Below are 20249 nucleotides of genomic sequence, written 5' to 3' on the forward strand. Positions count from 1 at the left end.
GAGGAGAATGGTAATTTGCCACTCAGTGTGACAGTGGCATACTCAAGCGAGAGTTGTCATTATTCCTTGATGGCTGACTTTCTTCCTGCTTAGCATAGCATTTCCTTGTAAAGAAGATAAATAAATATGCAACTCCATCTTGTTCATTTCTTGTGAAGAAATACTAATTCGTACTCATTCATATATTTGTGGAATTGAGTCAAATGAGCTTGTCACCCTATAATGGATTAGACAAATTCAGGGAGATTAAGTCTGTCAAAGTCTATTCAACTTGTTGGTCCAGCTGCATACTTGGCTATAGGAGTCTCTGAGCTTTTAATAGGCAAAATTTGGGAGGGTAATTTCACATGCAAGAGTACTCTATAATCACCCTGATTTTATGCTTTTCTTCAAAGTATAGGATATTGGCCAAGCAGAGACAGGATATGGGTCTAATTAGCCCTTGGTCTGACCCAGTATGGTGATTGTTATGTTATTAAACACCATTCCTACCTGGGAAAGGACAAGAYGCTACTGGAAGAAACTGGGTGGAAAAGTGGGAGCTAAATGAGTTTTCCAAARGAAACGTCATTTTTGAAGCGTGATTTTTTTGTGATGGCCTCTGTGGTGTGAATTGCCCTGTATTGGTGTTTAAATGTCTTTCCCTCAGCTCAGTATCTATCTCATCCATTTAAAAGCAGGTCTGCCTACTTTAGAATGTGAGATTCAGGACACTGTCGCATTGCAGAGACTATATCATGAATTAGTTTTGCTAAACAGGAATATCTTATCACTGGGTCAAATGTCCTGCAAGGAAGTGGGCAGCTTACCCAGCCCTCTACTCTTCTGTATCTGTACCAAGGAGCCCTATTCTCACTCATTCCCTGAACTCTGTGACAATCGATGGTCTCTAATCCACTGACTGTTAGAGGATGATACTGAGGAAGGATTATTGTATTTGCCATGTTGCTTATAATCTTTCCTAAGCATGTGCTAATGGCTGCTTTTGGAGACAGAATATTGGGCTGGAGGAATYTTTATGCAATATAATGTCATTTGAGCTCTTCTCAAAACCTCTTCTTTCAGCCTTTATCCTATTTATTGTGGTTGTCTTTTGTATCACATTTTCACGTTCTTGACAGTTTATACCTGACRCCAAAGACAGTTAACGGTATATAACCGAGAACTCAATTAAAAGCCTAAATAAAAGAGGTACAAGGGAGGCACAGAAATGTTGCAAAATGCAGAGAAGATCTGGTCAGTTGTGAGATATTTCTCTCACTGGCTTCAGCTTCTGCTACATGCACCTGTGAGATGGGATGAAAGAAAAATTTCCTGCCTTTAGCTCTAAGGATTTRAGAGAAGATGCACACCGTGTCACTGCTGGCAAACCAGTTCTGCAAGTTACATTTCACATCAAGTCACTGACACTGTGTCTTATGTTTTGAGAATTGAATAAAATACCTTATGGCCTCAGTGACTTTGTTTTGTAGATTGGGAAAGCAACTGCATGTCAATAAGAAAGATAAAAAAGGTAATAGAATCGCCAACTTCTGATGAGAAGTTGCTGTTTATTGCCCACATCCCAGTGCATATAATTTTACTTATCCAATAGTAGAAAGAAGTGAATTTGGAACATGTTAGCAAACACTTGGGAAGTAAATGTTAGCATGGGAGCAGATATTTAATGGATTTTCAGACAAAATAAGTGTTCACTCCTTAAATCAATGATTTGAATATCTTAAAACATGAGACAGAGAAGGTAGGAAAGAGATGGAGGAACTTCAGAAACCATAATTCTGAGACTTTTGCAAAACAAACAGTAATCTAGACTTCCCTAAATAATGTATTTCTTGCTTCATTGAAACCATCTGGCACTATCTGAATTTAGAAGAGCTGAGAAACTGCACTTCCAAGAAGTGGATTTTGATGAAGGTGTGATATTCCCTCCCATTATTTAGGCAGCAGCATCCTTCAGATAAATTTCCAGTACAAATCTGAGATCTTTCATTTGTCATCTGTGTTAAGGTAGTGTTAGTAACTGTATTGTGCTTAACTTTCATGCACATTATAAAAAACTGAGATACACAGGCAACAGTATTTTTGTAACGTAACCTTTCAGGCTTATGTGGTAGATACTTTTACCTGAACTGCTTCCCTTGGCTCTTTTGGTAGTCCTTTGAATTATTTATATGTYTGTTTTAAGATCAGATGAAACAGACCTCAGCCATGCCTTTTTTCCTCTATTAATTGTAAAGGGGGTTTAGATGTGTGTYTCTACTACACAGGTGGTTAGTTTAGTTAACTGAAAGTTAGTGGTGATTTTTCCCACCTACAGGTTCCTAGTATGATTTCTCCATCTTTCACCATGCATACTGTGTGTTGTGTGTAGTGGTACAGCTGTTACAGACCCTCCCACAAATACTTTTATGAGATTACTTAGGTCAGCATCTGTTATATTAAGAAAACACTTTGTGGCATTATGGTGGGTCATAATATTACTGTAATTATCTTATTGTGTTAAAGGGTAAAATCTTGTGGTTGTAGACCACAACTTAAGGAGTCTGTCAGGACTTAGACACTCAAGTTACAGTGGGCTTACACAGTGCATTGGCCCATCTGAGGTAACTGCAAATGTGAAGCCATGCAGCTTGAGCTTTTCATTCATTTCTTTCATTCCCAGCTAAGCCAGCTTGTCTTACTTTGCATTTACCTGGCTGTTATTATGGCTGAGCTTATGAATGGTGACTTTAACAGTAACATTAAAGGCCCTGCAATAGCTTGTGTGTGGATTAGAGCTGTGAGATCCATAGATTAGCTAATAAGTTAATCTGTTTTTATTGACTTATTTTTTTTTATTGACATCCCTTTTAAATGCCTATTTTGTTCTGCTTCTCTCATATCCTTGTAGTAACCCTGCTGTCCTTCAGTTTTGGAAAAATTTGTTAACGAATATTTACAAAAGGGTTTTTGGAGGGTTTCTTTTTCAKTTAGTGTCTAGTTTGTCCTCAGTGTGGTCATCTATCTGCCTTCTATTTCCTCTGTGCTYGCTGCTCCCTCCGGTACCATTGCTTGTTTAGCTCTAAAGCTGACATTTCAGCTGGCACCTCTGGGGGGAAATAGAGAGGCCACAGACCATGCCTGATCTGTCCAGCCACTCAGCAATGAAGAAAACACAGCAGTGCATCAAARCAAGGTGTCTCGCTCACTAGACAGACTTGAGGGTGCTAGACAGAAAGTGATGATGATGATGTTGAAATAACAGACATTTGAAACCTTGCAGCRTGTTTTCGTGGAAAACAAAAACACAGCACTCAGAAGTGTTAAGGTGAACTAGTATAGAGAGTGTCTGGAGTGACTCAAAGCTTGCTGCGCATTTCTGCACTTAGCTGTAATTTATCAGCAAACAAAGGAGTAGCAAAGAAGCAATATTTCATTTTTAGTAACMTAAGGGATAGTTTTAGAGATATTGAAGTAGTGGATCATTCAGTCAGTATCAACTATACTGTTAGTGGATCTTGATTCAGGCTGGAGAAATGTGTGAAGCGTAAGGTGATAAGAAAGAATAATAAGACTACAGAGTTTGCCTGCAGAATGTGATGAAGTTGTCCCAGGATGACTATAATTGCTACTAAGTTTCTCTAAAAATATCTAGTCACTCAAGCTCTGTTTGATTTGGATCTGTTTCTTTCCATGGTAGCATGCATTTTGTTATTTCATCATCAAATGAGATTCTTGACAGAATATAAAGGCATTAATGACATGGTRCTGTTGGTTGTTCCAGCAAAGTGTGGTTTTGAAATCAAAAGGCAGAGGTGGAAGAGATGTTATTTTCCCTGGTAGATTTTATGACTACTAATTCTCAGACTGTCAGTGAATCCTACTTACACTTTCGAGGAAGAGATTGGAATTGAGTGCTAAAAAACTTTAACTGTATTTCTTTTTATATATTTTAATATTAGAAATAAAATTGATACAATCGCATTACTGAGAGGTTAAAATGACTTAACAATATAATTAGCTAAAATGTGCCATAAGGAATATAGGCTTTACTCTTCAGAACCATTAATGTYCATTAAAGTTTTATTAATGACTGTAAACAAGCTCATTAAAACACAGGATTAAGAGAATGGAGAAATACAAGGAGAACAGATTTAGCTTACTGGCTTGATGCTGAAAGCTCCTTTCCTCTGATTAAGGAATTAATGATGAAGGTGAGTTTAAGCATCCAAATTTTTGGCTCCAGATATGGATTGCTTTACATTAGTTGAATTCCAGCTGGCTTATTATCAAACACAGTATAACTTGTGTCAATTCTCATTTGTACTGTTTGTGAGTTTTACCTTTGCAGGAAAAGAATATTTAAGCCAGAAGGTTGTCTTGAAGGAAAGTATCTCCTACTCTGAGTTCTTTCTTCACACATTTTGTTATGTGTAACCTTCCATCTTTTTGCATATCCCCAAGCTTTATTATTATGAAAGGAGAATATGACATGGTTGCATACTGTAAATTATTTTCTTCTTTCATTATAATACACACAGGAAGTGTGGATATTGCTGTCATTACAACACTAATCCAAGAATATAAGATTGAAAGATTCCTTGCCCTGTCTCAGGTGTTTAGTGTAACCTTACACATTACAGGAATAAAATTTGTGGATCACGTTAGTGTGTAGGGACTTACAGGGTCTAAATGAATGTCAAAAAATCAAAGACAACTACTCTTTACCTTGAAAATAGGATTACAAGAATATGAAGGTTCCAGAGTGTGTGTGTGTAWACATATATATATATGTATGTACACATATAGACTGTATTTGCCTGTTTAAGAAGACAAAGTGGCTGCTCTGGAGCTGCCTACATTTCATTTTTTATTATAAAAATATATATAAATGTCTTTGTTCTGATGCTTAAGGAACTTCCATTCTTGTGGTAGTTTGCAGAGTGGCACAAGTGCTTCAAACAATTAATGTGTAAATTCTGGCTAGACTTTCTATTTCCTTTGTGTGTGCAGCTTTAAATGTCTCAGGTGTTTGATGGCATCTAGGGAAATATGAAAGTTCACTTCAAAAATGCCATGTGTGACTGTATTTCCCTGAGAGCAGTAGTGCACTCCCCTAGACGCTGCTCAAGTTTTACTGAAGAGCCCCTACCAAAGTAACTTGTTTTGTTCTCAGTTCAGTGAAAAATCTGCCTCAGGGACAGAAGAAAAATGCAGACACTCTGTAGACTTGCAATTATGAGATCATTTGCTGAAATATATTAAAAGTAAATTTAAAAGGCTTCTTTGGTGGACCCTCTTCAAACAGATTGTAGAAGTTCTGTATTAGCTAGGAAAGTCACATTTCAAATAGGGAATATTAAAAAAGTAGTAATAACTGTAGCAACTTTTGATAGTTATAAGCTTTATGATCAGAAGAGATAGTTATCTTTGTGTTCCCATGTCCTGTATAAAGCTTTAGAATTTCATCTAACAATTTTTATATAGAAACTAATCCAAAACAAAAACATTTGGTTGAATTGGTTTGCAGTTTTTTCAGCTTCAAGCTTTAGATGTGCATGAGCTCCTTCTGTGTTTATGAAAACAAAGCTCAACTTTGTGATGGTGCCAATAAGTGAGAGTTTTGTCCTATGTATTTTTTTTTCTCCTTTAACTTTCTTTTTCGGGGCCAGAACCACCACTGGAAAATTTATGTGAGTTGTAGGTTCCCCATGCCTTGTGTGCAAAATGCTTATAGAAAATGGGCATGGCACCTTTGAACCTTCTATTTGATAAATCTATTGTGCTAAGTCCTAGTTTTGAGACCTCAAATATGTCTGGCTCACTCTTTCTGTGTCCTCTCCCCTTCTAACTTTGCTTTTAAATGGGGAATGGGGACTCACTCTTCAATAGAGGTCTCATCGTGGATGTGTACTGTAGTATGATTCAAAGCAGCGTTCCCTTTTGCTATAAAGACTACAAAGTAACTTGGCAGTGGTGGCTACTGAGCTATTCAGACCATTACTTATCATGTTACTTTATACTGCTCATTAATTCTTGGCCTCTCCTAACTGCCTGGCCCTTTCTGCTGGTGTCTTGTCTTATGCTTGGATTGGGAAGGACAAGGCCGTCGTTTGTTCTGTGCCCTGCACTGCATTTGTGATCCAAGAATTTCCGAGAGGCGTCCTGCAGTCACAGCTCTTCTCTGACCCAGTCCTCTCCAGGACATCTGTGCCATTCAATTATAAAGATTATTAAAGAAAAGAAAAATACTGTCTCCAATGCACTACATAATTATCAAGAGAAGAAGTAAGGTTCCTTTGGAAAAAAATGAGCATGCAACAGCTGCAGAAATATTACTTACTCTTCTTCCATTAAAAAAAAAGGAGCCAAAACAAATCTTTAAAACTTGCATTGAAAGCACCATGTTGTGACACTGGGCCAACTAGCAGTTTTCCACACTTGTAAAAATAGATATTTTAGCATCTTTTATAAACAAAARAGTTTACTTTGAAAGATTTATGTCTACACATTTTATGTGACACACAAAACCACACGTTAAGTGGAACTCTTTACTGGGTTATGTACTAAATGATCCCATGCCTGAAAAAAAGTGAATATCTTAGTAYGGAGCAGAGGTGTAGGGACTGGGTAATATTGGAAATCAAGTCAGATTGCCAATACCACCTACTCTCAATACCTTTTTTAATATAAAAAGCTTCATTTTTTAATGTCTATCCACTAAATTAATTTATAATTAAAGCTTTTCTTCTTTTTTTATCTGACTTTGAAATTTCAAAAGAAGTCAAGATAGAAATGCCTTAAATTCCCTTAAAAGTTTAAGAGACTACCTGCTAATTTTCTAATGCTTCTGAATTRTGAGCAAAATGTGAAATGGTGGTTGCTGTGTACTGAGCATGGCTGTTCTTAATAAGACAAATGACTCAGTTGCCTAATTTTTAACTAATACACTGGGAGAAAAAATACTTGYGGGAGGGAATTTATAGGCTGGAAAGCACTTATCCAAAATGTGAATGAGATTCCAGCGTCGCGCGTTGTGATATGTGGAGCAGTGTGTGCCGTGACAGTAATGAGCAGCGCTCTGGAATGAAATGTAGCAGCTGATAAGCAGGGTGCAGCACGTATTTTATTTCACTGACATTATAGCCCACATTTCTGCAGCTCAGCCTTGTTCTTCCTCTTTTTCTTCCTTATTTAAACCCCTCCTTTTGCGAAGAATGGGGATAAAATGACAGAACCTGTTTTTAGAAAARAAAGATATCATGATATCTTATATTTAGATAGTATGTGACATTTCTACCAAATTAGTGCAAAATACACTATAAAGAAATAATATGCCATGGGAGACAAGTTTTGTAGGAAGAGGTAATATCTTTTATTAGATGAACTGAAATAGCTGGAAAAAAGCAGGCAAGCTTTCAGGCATGCAATGCCTTCAGCACATTTGACAAGGAAGGAGCAATGTAGAAGCCAAGAGCAAGGAATAAAATAATATTGCCTGTTATTTTTTTAATTATTTTTTCTTTAGAAATGTCAATGATAGAATTGTTTGACAAATAAACAGAAGACATCACCTCCTCCCAATTTTTTAAAAGTTTATTTACCTTTGCTGTGAGAACTTTTATTTGTTTTCCAGAAATTCACATGGTCAAAAATACTGTCTGGAAGCCAAAAATATCACTGGTAAATGCTGCCTTTTAGGATTTGTATGTCTCCAGCTTTCCTTATCTTCTTTTGGCTGGCTTCCCAATWCAGAGTGCATTTGCTGTAATGCACTGTGGTCTCTTCCTCTCCTGGAGTGAGAAAACACTTGTGTAATGGCAGATAGGTCTGGCTGGCAATGTGGCAATCCTAATTGGGAAAAGAGATGGGCGTATGAGAAAACTTCACTCTGACTTGCATGAAATGCAACAGTTTATTTATATGCACGTACACACACACACACACATTCCTCCACTTTCTGAATTTGTTGGGATTTTTATGAGAAATTTTAATGCTTTTTTTTCTCTTGGAATCTTAGGGGGGGTTTTTTTGTTTGTTTGTTTGTTTTTAAGAAAACAGATGGAATATGTTACCCATCTTTAGTGGTTAAAGTTCAGACAATGCTTTATGTAAAAAAAAATATGTTTTCAGTAATTTGAAGGAACCTGTTCTGTATTTGGAAACTAATAAATGGTGGGTGACTGCTTGGATTTGTGAGTTACCTGAAATCGGCAAATTCTGAATTATGCTGTACTAAATACCACAATCATGGGTAAAAGAGAATATATAGCTTCTCTGCTTGGGGAGAGTCAGGAAGGACTGAAAATCCCAGATAGACATGATTTTATTTGTATGTATGTTGGACAAGTGGAGATTCAGCTAGGGTGGAATTTACAGAGGGCTATTGATACATTTTTGAGGGCTGAAAGGGAGATGTTGGGGAGAGGGAGAGCATCAGAGATTATATGCTGGTTGAGTCTTGCTGAAAAGGTTGCTGTGATGATTTTGTTGAATTTTTAATGATATCTGGCAAACCTAGAGCCTCAGAGAAGCCTCCTTGAGTTATATGAAATGAAAATAAACCGATGAGCAATTTCTGTTCTTCATTGCAGCAGTTTCAAGGAGCATCCCTTCACGTAAAAATAACATATTCCCTTATTTTGTGTGCCTTGTAAGTGTCATTTCCTCAAGGGAAATACCACAGACACCCACACACATTTCCAAAGACAGAAGCTGAGGTGCTGTGCTCTCCTCTCCTCTGATGGCACGGGGTTTGTCCTCCAGGTTTCCTCTTGCATCATGAGTGTTAGCTGAGCGTCTCGAGTTCAGGCATGACCAGTCTGAAAAGGCAAAAATTATAATGAAAAGAATTGAGAAGTTTTTCTAATTTCTGTTATTTTATGTTTGCATTTTCTGTAATGGGTTGAGGGGATTGTGATAATTTTGCCCTGTTGTTAAGTAGCATAGCAAATGAAATTTTCTCTGCAGCCTCCAAAGAAAGCAGCATTTCATTAATACAAAATTAGTTTCATGATAGTATTTTTTTAAAAAAGTCTCCCACATCTCTCAAAACATATGTACTACCATGTGCCATTTTTGCATGCAGAAGACTTTCCTTTCTATGCCATTTTATATTGCTGAATTTATTATGGCACCTTGATGCATTGCTATGTGCCAGGCCGTGGCTGGTAAGTTGAAAAAAATCAAACCAAATGACAGCTCACAGTTATAAGAATTGGCAAAATCATTTTTTTTCAGAAAGTGCATGTCAGAACTTTTTTTGAGGAAGTGGGTAACCTAAATCATGTTAAACCAGTTGGTCTGTATTCTACAAAATATTTATCAATGTAATRTTACAGAGTAGCATTTTAAAGATTTTCTTGTCTTTTCAGGGCTGGGAATATTTTTCTGTTGACTTGAGTAGTAACAGACTTTGTCCTTTAAAAACATGTGTATTTATTATTTTATTACATTCATAACATGGTATTTGAAAGATGGAAATGACAATCCAGTAGGAAATCCTGCAACCTACTTTAAGGAGGGTCTGCACTAGATTTAGTGTGAAGTCAGCAGAWATCTGTACTTTTTAGAAGTTAGTAATTTAAAGACTACTCAGACTAGGTTACATATAGTAGTTTATATTCAGGAAATGGGCTGGCTTAAGTTATTAGGAATATCGGATTGCTCACAGCAGGGTGAAATTAAAYTAAAATTTTGATACAAATTTTGATACATTTATTGATACACTATGTGCTTTACGTTTTATCACTTATCCAAAAGAAAAAGGGAAGAACAATATCTCATGGCTCATTTCATTTGCCARTCACTCAAATGGTTTCCTGCTAAGGTTTTGATATTGCCCTTTGAGAGATGTTGTAAGAGGCCCAGATGTGATTAGATCTTTGGAAAAATTGTGCATTTCTTCCCAGTGGATCATCCCCAGGTGTCTTTCAAAATTTATACTGAAAATAGGATCCAGCTGAGCTCTGATCACTTTATCCTGTGTTACGCTTCACTGCAACTAGTGCTAGGAATGCTTTTAGAGCACAACTTGTACTTACTTCTCTAAAAGAGACAGACAGTTGAAAACACAGGAGAAATTATTTTTCTATATAAACGGAGTCCCTTAAGACCCTATTTCTTACTCCTTTTGTTTCTTATTTGAAGCCTTGTTCCTGCTATTTCTAGTATCTTGGTTTAGCTAAGTGGATCAGCAGAGAGGGGTTGAAGGCGCTTGCCCAGCAGGATGCASGGCAGGGGTGTTTTACCCAAGCACAGCGCCTGCGCACTCAGCCTGCTCCCGCTGCCCCCCGGCCCTCAGCGCAGCTTGTGAGAACAGCTCACCACCTTTAGCGAAGGCATTCTCGCAGCTTACCTGTGAAGAAGCAAAAGTCGTGCACTGTATTTTACAGATGCTGGACTGAGATCAAGGCAGCTTAGGGCTGTAATATGCTTAATGACCTTAATAAAATTTAAGGTTAAGCCTAAGCAATTAGCAACATTGTCCACAGCTGCATTTCCAGGGAAAAGAGTAGAGGGCATTCTCATGGCTAACTTATATTGAAACACTGACTGTGAATGTGAATTAATAAGCAAACTCCTGTTCTTTTCCAACCTGCCCCCCCCCCCTTTTTTTTWAAAAGCCTTTTTCCCTCCTTTTCCATTCCTGCCCCTGCAGGGGTGATGATTTAGGAATAAATACTGAAATTCACAGTAAAAATGCATGTTTTTTTTTTCCACATCATCTAACCAGGCTTGCTGAATGTATCAGTTAATGAAATTTAGTATGATTTTTAAGAAATGAGGCTTCACAAAGAATTGGAGCATACTTGGCAGTGCAGTCCCTATAGGGACATCGCTTGGTAGACCAAAATCTGCTCGTACTTCTCATATTCTGTTGTAATGAAATAGGAGTGAAATATGAGAACAAATTTGGTCTGTTTTATGTTTTGGGGATGCAAAGCCTTTTGTGCATACACTCCCCCTTCCAAAGGGGCAGCGGGGGGGTGGGGGGAATAACTCACAGTGGCTAAAGAGAGAATATAATATTACCAACTTTAAAACACTGCTTACATAGTACAGGGAAAAGTTCATTAGATCTCGAATTCAAGTATCCTGGTGTGTAGCTCYCCCTTCCAAAAATCTTTTGTCCTGTCTACATATCTACTTTTAACAAGGAGGGAGTGGGTAAGGAAGGCAGAACCCGGCTCTACTTGGTGGTGTCCAGTGATAGGACAGGAGGCCATGGGCAAAAAATTGAGATAGAGGAAATTCTGCTTAAACATATGAAGTGTTCAAACACTGGAACAGGTTGCCCGGAGCAGTTGTGGAGTCTCTATCCATGGAGACATTCAAAACCTGACCAAATGTGCTGAGCAACCTGCTCCAGTTGAGCCCTCTTTGAGCAAGAGGATTGGGCTAGATGATCTCCAGAGGTCCCTTCCAACAACTTCAACCATTTTGTGATTCTGTGAAGTTATTGGGCAGTAATTTATTTGCATATTTCTCTTGAGTGTAATAATGACTATGTTCTCAGAAACTGGCTATGTTTGTACTAGTAGGAGTGTGAAATCATCCCATACTTAAGGTCTGAAAGGAGACTAAAAACATATTGACAAAGACTTGAACAAAAGACCCCAGTAACTGGTGGTGTCTTTGTTAGGATTGCAAAAAATTAGCTTTGGATAGGATTAATTCCATTATTATGCTGCTGTCATTGGAATATTCTTAATAAAAAGTGCTTATGGCTTGTTCAAATGGATAAAATATTATGCTTATGAACCTACTCATGGATGTAGCTAAAAATATTTTCATAGATATATACCAGTACAGGTGTGCATGTGTGTACACATATACACGTATATTTGGTGATGAACCAAACTGGAGTAGAAGTGGCCCAGGGATGAGACTTTATGATCGTGATAGTTATGCCTATGAAGAGATCAGTTCARTACTCACCAGCAGCAAAGCAAGCAAAATTATCAGGAAAAGAGTACAGAGCAAAGCAGAGAATACTATGTAACTATAGATCTGTGGTGAGCCCACACCTTGAATACTGTGTGCAGCTCTCCTCCTCTTGTCTCAAACAGAATATACTAGAACTAGATATCATTCAGAAAARGATAACAGACCCATCAAAAGCATAGGATGGCTTCCAGACAAGGGACAATTGAGTAGCAGGGACTCTTTGGCTTGGAAAAGAGAGGATTCAGGGGAATAGAGTAGTGGTCTACAAAATCATGCATGACTTGGAAGAGCAAATGGGTAGGGACTGACCACTGTGTCTGTCAGTATCAGAACTTTTAATCATCAAATGCCTTCAGTATTTGAACTTTTAATCATCAAATGCCTTCACTACGGAAGTAGTGAAGACACTACTTCAAAGCAGATGTAAAATGATGGATCTTCATGCAGTAGACCCATAAAACTCCATCCTAAAGGATGTTGGAGAGAGAAGGAATTTTGTGTGGAGGACTGGACAAGTATCCCAACAAGAAGTCAATGGGTTACCTAATAGTCAGACCTCATTGGACTCAGGAGGTGGGCTGACATAAAAATGTTTGGAGGCTTAGAAACTGACAGCAGGAAGGACTTGTCCTGTCTTTATTCTTCCCYAGGTGTTTGCTTGTGGAGTTCAGAACAGCAAAGTACAGCCCTTAATGGACAAAGGGAACAGTTGTAGAACTACTGACTTCTGTGGAATTAGCTTTTCCTTCAAAATAAGTATTTATAAAGATACTTTTTAAAATTAAAGCTACCTTTTGGTATTGTTTTTAAACTCTGTTTTAATGTAGGACTTTGTAAGTCATGTGTTGTGGAATAAACTCAATTTTTATGAAACTCAAATATAGTAGAAAAAAGAAGAAAAAAAGGAGGAGAAAAGAAAAACCCAAACCCCAATGTTCTCTTAGTTAAAACATTGATTTTGAACTCCAGAGGTCTAGCTAATCCCTAGCTGTGTCAAGAAGTTGCTGTATAACCTGAGGAATGATCTCTAGCTCAGTATTGGATATTGAGACTGCTTGACTTTGGTCTTGTATTCACTTCTCTTCATTGAATATCTGGGGAACTGAGTCTGGCAAGCCTAGTTTGCCAGAGGCATTCTGGATCACTCACAGCTGTCTTGAACTTAAGAGCATCTTAAGTTAGGCTTACACAATGCAATCTAAATATGGTCCTCAGCGTCTCTTTTCTCTCATGTGAAGCAAATCATGTRAAGTTTTTTCTTTCTGTTGTTCTTCTTTCAACCTTGTTAAGTTGCAATAACTTTTGGACAAGAACTGCCTAATAATCTATGTTTCTTCATGGGCTGATACATGGGCACATACGTATCAATCATGCAGCATGTGCTGTTATAATTTAAATGGGGGAAGTCTAAATAGAGATACACCTGTCCTAACTGATTTTGGCTTAGATAAAGCATTTTAAAGATGTAAGAAAGCACCTAGAGTTCTTACTGTAGGGAAGGATATGCTGTTTCTGGACTCAGTGAGGGAGAATGATTTCCAACTAGTAAGCACACAACTAAAGAGGGGCTGACTACTTTGTAGGAAGCAAATGCAGGTTATGAGCAAAACCAGGATGTATAGAGATTTCCTTCAAATAAAGGAAAACTATTCTGAAGGTCTGGAGTAGCGGGAAGGTTTGCTGACCTGTGTAATGATTAGTTGATTTCCTTATTTTTCTCTCTGCTTATATAAACTAAAATCTCACTAAAGATAATCTTGTACAGATGGATGATCAGTGTTTATTCACCTAGCTTAAAAAAATGAAGAAAACAGCTTCCTTTCTGTCAAAGTTTTTCCCTTAAAGTTTTTTTAAGGGAAAAACTTTCAGTTTACTTTCAGTATAAAATAAAAACTCTTTTTATTATTTTCAACTTTATGGATTTTCACTAACTTCTTATTTTTTACGTAGCTCTGTAAATAGTGGACTCCAATTAGTCTTTCAAGTGACTAATCAGAGAAGGAAACGATGGCAGAAAAAAGGGCGAATTAAGCTCCAGAAGGCTTAATGGAGTGGAAATCATAGAAGTTCAAGTTGGTCCAACAGCCTGTCTTTTTCAATTAGCAAAATGTGTATGTTTTAGGGAAATTCCAAGATTTAAAATGTAATCATTTTGGAACCTTTAGCTCATCAACATTACCTCATCATTATTTTGTCTCACCCCTTTTTAATCTAATGGAGGATATTTTTAGCATGGACTTTCTTCAAGAGGAGGGGAATGTTTGATACTTCCCTAACACCCAAAACTTCAGCCATTAATAAGCCACAGGTTGAAACAAAACATTAGACATTTCAATTTTATGCCCTCTTGTCGCTCATGGTGGTTTTATAGCCAAAGGCATTTTCCTAAATGCTTTTTCTTTATTACRGGGCAGTGAGAATGTACTTATGACAGTATTTCCAAATTTACATAGCTTGAAAACAAGGCAGATTAACAGGTCTCAAGTTTATTTTAATTTAGATGGCAATTTTAAGAAGGCAAACTTTAAAAATCTTTTATTACAAAGTGCTGAGGAGCCATTCTTAACATGAGGTGCCCCAGACTAATCTKCATTTTACATAAAACTAGACAGATGTTTTCAGTTTAAATTGTAGGGCTTACAAATACCCATGTAGTGAAGGATGAAACTGAGATTTATGTCTTCAATGAAAGCAGAAGTACTAGAGGTAATTACAGAAACATGATTACAAAATATTCAAAGATATGAGTATGTCACTGTGGAAGGACCTTTGGTAGACAGCTAGGCTTCTGTACCACAATGTTCTGTGCTTTATAATTTGTGGGGCTGTTTTGTTCTTCCATTCTCTGGTTGCTTTCTAATCACATTTCTAATCACAATCATTCTTATTAACCATGATTTAAACAATAACCTGTAGAACCAATATAAAAAATCCTTATCCCATACAAAGCAATTATGATCAGTTTTACAGTGTTCTTAACTGAATTCACTGCATGCACTTAAGTAAGTTTTTATTAGAGRCTCAGAGTGATCTGACCCTGCTGGGTAAAAGGTGATTGGGGTAAACAGAATCACAGAATCACAGAATGGGTAAGGTTGGAAGGAACCTCTGGAGATCATCTAATCCAACCTCCCTGCTCAAGCAGGGTCACTAGAGCATGTTAGACAGCGCTGCATCCAGGTGGGCCTTGAAGAGCTCCAGAGAAGGAGACTCCACAACCTCTCTGGGCAACCTGGTCCAGGGCTCCGTCACTCTCACAGGGAAGAAATTCCCCCTCATGCTCAGGCGGAACTTCCTGTGCTTCAATTTCTGCCCATTGCCTCTTGTCCTGTCACACGGCGCAACTAAAAAGAGTTTGTCCCCATCCCCTTGACACCCTCCCTTCAGGTACTTATACACATTGATAAGATCCCCCCTCAGTCTTCTCTTCTTCAGTCTCAAATTTCAGTTACACACTGTTCTGGCCAGATGAGTACAGATCCATCAGACTATTAAAGAATAGGAATCTGTTTAATGAAGACCTTTGGAACCAGTAGAGTGAATTTGCTATTTTTTCCTGTAAAGTATTGTATAACAAGAAAGAGCAAAGAAGCAAGAACCATGAGACCTGGCTTTTAAAGCCAACTCTGACAAAATTGCACTTGTGACATTTGGCAAGTCATTTTGGCATCGTCTTGGAAGTGTTAAATCAGTAAGAGCTTCAGAGGCATGACACCTTCGAAAAACAAGACCGGTGCTCCCTGTGCCATAGTATTCCTGTCTACAGAATGTGAATAATAATGTGTGTTTTAACTACCAGGGACATTCTATACAAATTACTTTATTTTGAAATCTCAAAGGTCAATAAAATTTCCCTTTATCTCTCCACGTCTCTAATAGTGTATCCTGGCAAAAAAATAAACTTGACTTGGTAAACAGTTTGAATGGGTTTCAGACTGCAACGATTATTGCTCACATTTTTCTGGCAATACCATACCATTTCTTTCTATATTGAGCCTATCACCTATTCTTATTTGAGAATAGCATTGAGAGTAAGACTTGACTGTGTAAGCATTCTTAATGTCTGTGAGTACTTCATCCTGTGGGTAGATTTATGGGAGACCCAGGGAGACTACTTCTGCAGTGTCACACTCAGCAGAGTGACGACAAATCAATTATGTAACTGATTTCAGAACAATTTCAAAAATCATTATGAGACTAGCCAGCACAGACTTAGACTGTTGCAAACTGCATGTGTAGAATGAGAGATAGAGAAGATGGTTGCAGGCTTTTGGAAGTAAGCCTTTTAAAACTTAGTTAAGAAAATGTTTGTTTTGTCAACACACCAGACCAACATCTAGCCAAAAAGCATCACCTTTCAGCTCTTCAAACTGTAGGAAATGATAGCAAAGATTCATTTTTGTGTGTTCCAGCATCCCAATTTATGGAAAATAAAAGTAAGAACAGGAAATATTTGTCCTCCTCTAAAATCATCTCTGTTTTAAGATTGTCTGTGACTTGGTTTGGTTCTATTGTTCAATTGCTGTCACCAGAAGAATCAGAAAGAATTAAATCAGAAGAATCTAAAAAATGCCCTTTTCATTTTCATTAGAGGCTCAGATCTTTTGTCTGTTGTAGTAGCGATTAGAAGAAAAGATCATCTTCAATTTTTTGAAAAATTATTTCTACTTGGAAGGTATTATTTTCATTTTTCTTGCAAATTGAAAAGCCTCCACTTGTTAAGCTTTAAGCTTCTCATAGTCAGTTGTGTAGGAGCACCAAAAGTACCTATATTTTGTTGGCAACTGCTGAAGTTCTTGCCACTGCCATGTCAGCTCCCTCATCACCTTGTTAGATAGTCCTTAAAGGTGATAGAGTCATTCGTACAAGTTTGACTTTCTCTTTGTGCTCAGATATGTATAATATGAGAATATCATGGACCTGAAGGGTAGAGTATGTACATAATGGTCCTGTGGGAGAAATTAATCCTAGAAGCTTCTATTCGGTGTACCGTTTCTCTTAGAAGCTTTTACAGGATGTGGAGGCTATATGTGCTTGAGGAGGTTGTAGGATATATGCAAGATGAGGTGGAACACAACCATTAGCGTAAGTGTTACTATGGAAAAATGAGTAAAGTCGTATGATGAAAGGAAAATACAAAGAAAATAATTTGCCTGGGAAATGTACCATAGAGTGAGGGAGGAAAAAGTTGACTTAAACTAAAYCAAGATCTGGTAGGGAAGTTGTTTAGGCCAGTTTCAGATGCCATAACTTGGCTGCTTTCGTTCCAATACTGGCCAACACTGTCATAATACAATTCAAAATATTTTCAAGATCACAGCTTGTTGAGTTGAGTCCTGGAATGCAACCAGATGGTCTGGACTGATGAGAAAGGCCAGCAGCATAAGAAAAGAGGCAGGGAATAGAGGTTAGAAATGGAATATGGCTCCTTGCTAGGGTGTGGTCTGTCTCAGACAGAGCAATGGAGTGGGACATATCTGCTCCCTCATTGAAATGTGTTTTATCTGCCCCAAAGAGTTGCACACCCTTTGCCAGATCTGACAAACCAGTTTCCTCAAATGTGACATGATGGTTTGCAGTACTGAACTGAAAAAGTGTAAATCCTCCAATGCTTTCCACTGCTCTTGCACYTGGTTATATACTCTAAAAAATAAATAGATCAGGCAACTCAGAAGACAGAGGATTAAACAAATCCTTACTTAGGATTTGGATCCTACTTACTAGAAGTCAACAACCTCGAAGCACGACGGGGAGTAGCTTTGTTCAGTGTTTGCCTTTGAGACGTTCCTCTCATCTACTACACACAGCACAGGTTCTGCACCACTCCTCAGCAAAATAAAGGGGCTAAAGCCTGTAGTTCAAGACCACAAACCACATTTATGATGTATTGTGAGAAGAGTAGGAGCTATCAAGCAGGCAAAGACATCACCAGTTTCCTAGGTTTCTGTGACTCTGGTGGATTGGTTAAATAATACTTGCAGATGATGGAAGGAAGCAGACAGAGCATGTCCCATGCTATGGAGAGCTACAGGATGTGCTAAGGGGGGTTGAYCTAGGTGGGAAATTCCCTTCTGTTCCTGAATCTTGTTATCGATTTAATTTTGAATAGGCTACCATCTTCCAGGAATGGAGAATTTAATACCAAAAGAAGCCTCAACAGTTGCTGCTTATTTATTATATCTAGAGCATCAGAGAAAGATAGCTGCACAAAAAAATGACTCCTTCCCATCCTGTACTCAATGAAGCTGTTACAAAAAACTCGCATCCTGCAGTGACCCTATAATACTGTTTCTAGAATACGTTAATTAATGTAYCTTCAGTTAAACTACTGTGAACCTTGAATGGCTGGTTTATTTCTTATTTGCTCTTCCTTTCCACTTAGAGTCTAAGCTCCTCAAGACAGGGACTATTTCAAGGCTGTGTATGATACCTAGAACAGTTGGATACAGACTTCATAAACTTGTAAGCAGTACTAGACTTTAATATTAGATGAAAAAATGACATTTTAAAATATTATTAAAAGGRTTTACAGGAGTTATTTCCAATACTCATATTGGAGTTTTCTGTGTATAGATTTGCTTCCTTATAAACTTGACTTTGTCCTTTGGTAAACTGTGCAAGAGAAGAGAATTCACTGATATTACTGCTTGCTTACTTACAGCCTGAACTTCTTATAATGCAGAGTCACAGTCTGGGTTTTTTTTTTCTTCTTCTTCTTCTTCTTCATCTCTTGACAGAAAGATTTCGGGATTTACTGCTTCTACATTCAAGCCAAGATAAAGAGATTCTGCCCATCTTTCCACAGAGGCGCTATCCCAAGTAAGTAGAATTGTTTTTTGGGGAGAAAAAAAAAATCTTTATCTATTTGTGGTGAGGGAGTGTGAAGCATTTATAGCACTGTAAATGCTTCTGGTGTAAAGTCCTAAGGCAGAGCTGTCAAGGAACCACACTTAGACAGCTTTGCACTCTTTCAGCTGTGTCAGGGAGAAGTAGATGTGCTTTGCAAGCGCTCCCAGCTGTCACAGGGGAGTTGGTGGCAGAGTGCAGACGTTAAGCTGCCTGGATCAGTGTCTGGTGGAGCTTTGTTTCACTCAACACTGTGTGTTGACATAGGCAGATGTTTTGTCAGACTAATCTCCACCCTTGTCTTGTGGGATTCCATCATCTATGGTGACAGATTCCCCTGGATTTTAACAGATTCGGCCTTGGGAAGCCTGCAAGCACTAAAAAACATCTTTTGTGCCCTTTTTAGGGATATTTGTGCAGGCAAACCAAAAGAACAATGTTGTATCTTTAGGAACAAGCTATACAGCATGACTTATGTTAAAACTCCCTCAGTAATGCGAGAAGGTGTTAAGGGGTCCAGGGGTCACCTCACAACACCTTCAGCTGTTCAAAAGTTTTAATGAATTGTATCTTCTCCCCAGAGACCTTTCATGGTTTAAGTGTGTTGAGTATTCTGGACAAAACCACTTCTTTCTCCAAAATTACATACCTGAATAAAACAATAAATGCTATTTGTTGCTGTATATTGGTTGCCACAAACAGTCACTTTCTACAAAGTCTTTAAGGATCTTCCCTCTTAAAAAGGAGACTGAGGAAGAGAAGATAGTTTTCTTATCAATTGTGGACGGACTGAGCAAAGTAAAGGAGGGTAATGCAGGATGAGCAGAGCGAAAGTATATGAAGGAGAAGGAAAGATGTCTGGAGCTAATCCAATAGTGCTGATGGAAATGAGCAAATAAGCTTTTTTTAATTTAAATTATCATTATTAAATTAATTCCTAAAATACATGAAAATCCAATCAAGCCAGTTAAAAACATCTCTTAAAATCCTGTAATATGAAGTTTTTTTTTAAGAGCAGACAACAAATAGAGGGACTGAATGCTGGAAACCAACTATTTCCTCACTGTGAATATTTGAAAGTCAAAGCACTAGAAGTTGAAATCCTGATTCTAGGAAAGATGATGAAGTTTTTGCTTTGACTTCAAAAGAGACAGGATTTTTATCCCCTTGAATTTATTGTTTACATTTTCTGTTGTCACTGTATTACCAGAATACACTTGAGGTACAATGTATGAGATGGCAGGACTTGATGGTCTGGTCTGCTTGCTTCATGGGACTTCTGTGAGTTATTCCTTTAGTCTCTGTCCTTTGGGCAGCCCTGAGACAGTCRTTTGTCCACAGTAGTAGGATACTTTGCTGGTCTTAGAGGATTTCACCTGTGGACACTGTCAGACTGATCAGAGAAGCTAGTTCATTCTCTCTTCTCAAAGAGTAGACTTATCTCTGTACAAATCATTCCTAACTAAGGTGTCTGA

At 37.9% G+C, this 20249-nt stretch overlaps 1 protein-coding gene across 2 annotated transcripts in view; it reads left to right on the top strand.

The window, feature by feature from the left end:
* The window catches only part of NOX4 (NADPH oxidase 4), a 107032-nt gene that overhangs the window by 49416 nt on the left and 37367 nt on the right, over positions 1-20249 (top strand). For both annotated transcript variants that reach the window (XM_085304367.1, XM_085304368.1), the window contains one exon: positions 18666-18747. In XM_085304367.1, coding sequence (XP_085160493.1) covers positions 18666-18747 — 82 coding nt within the window. The remainder of the gene's footprint in view (positions 1-18665; positions 18748-20249) is intronic.

This window comes from Rhea americana, unplaced genomic scaffold (assembly GCF_003343005.1).
Source record: "Rhea americana isolate MKP2758 unplaced genomic scaffold, rheAme1 scaffold_208, whole genome shotgun sequence".
In the NCBI taxonomy this organism is placed as follows: Eukaryota; Metazoa; Chordata; class Aves; order Rheiformes; family Rheidae; genus Rhea; species Rhea americana.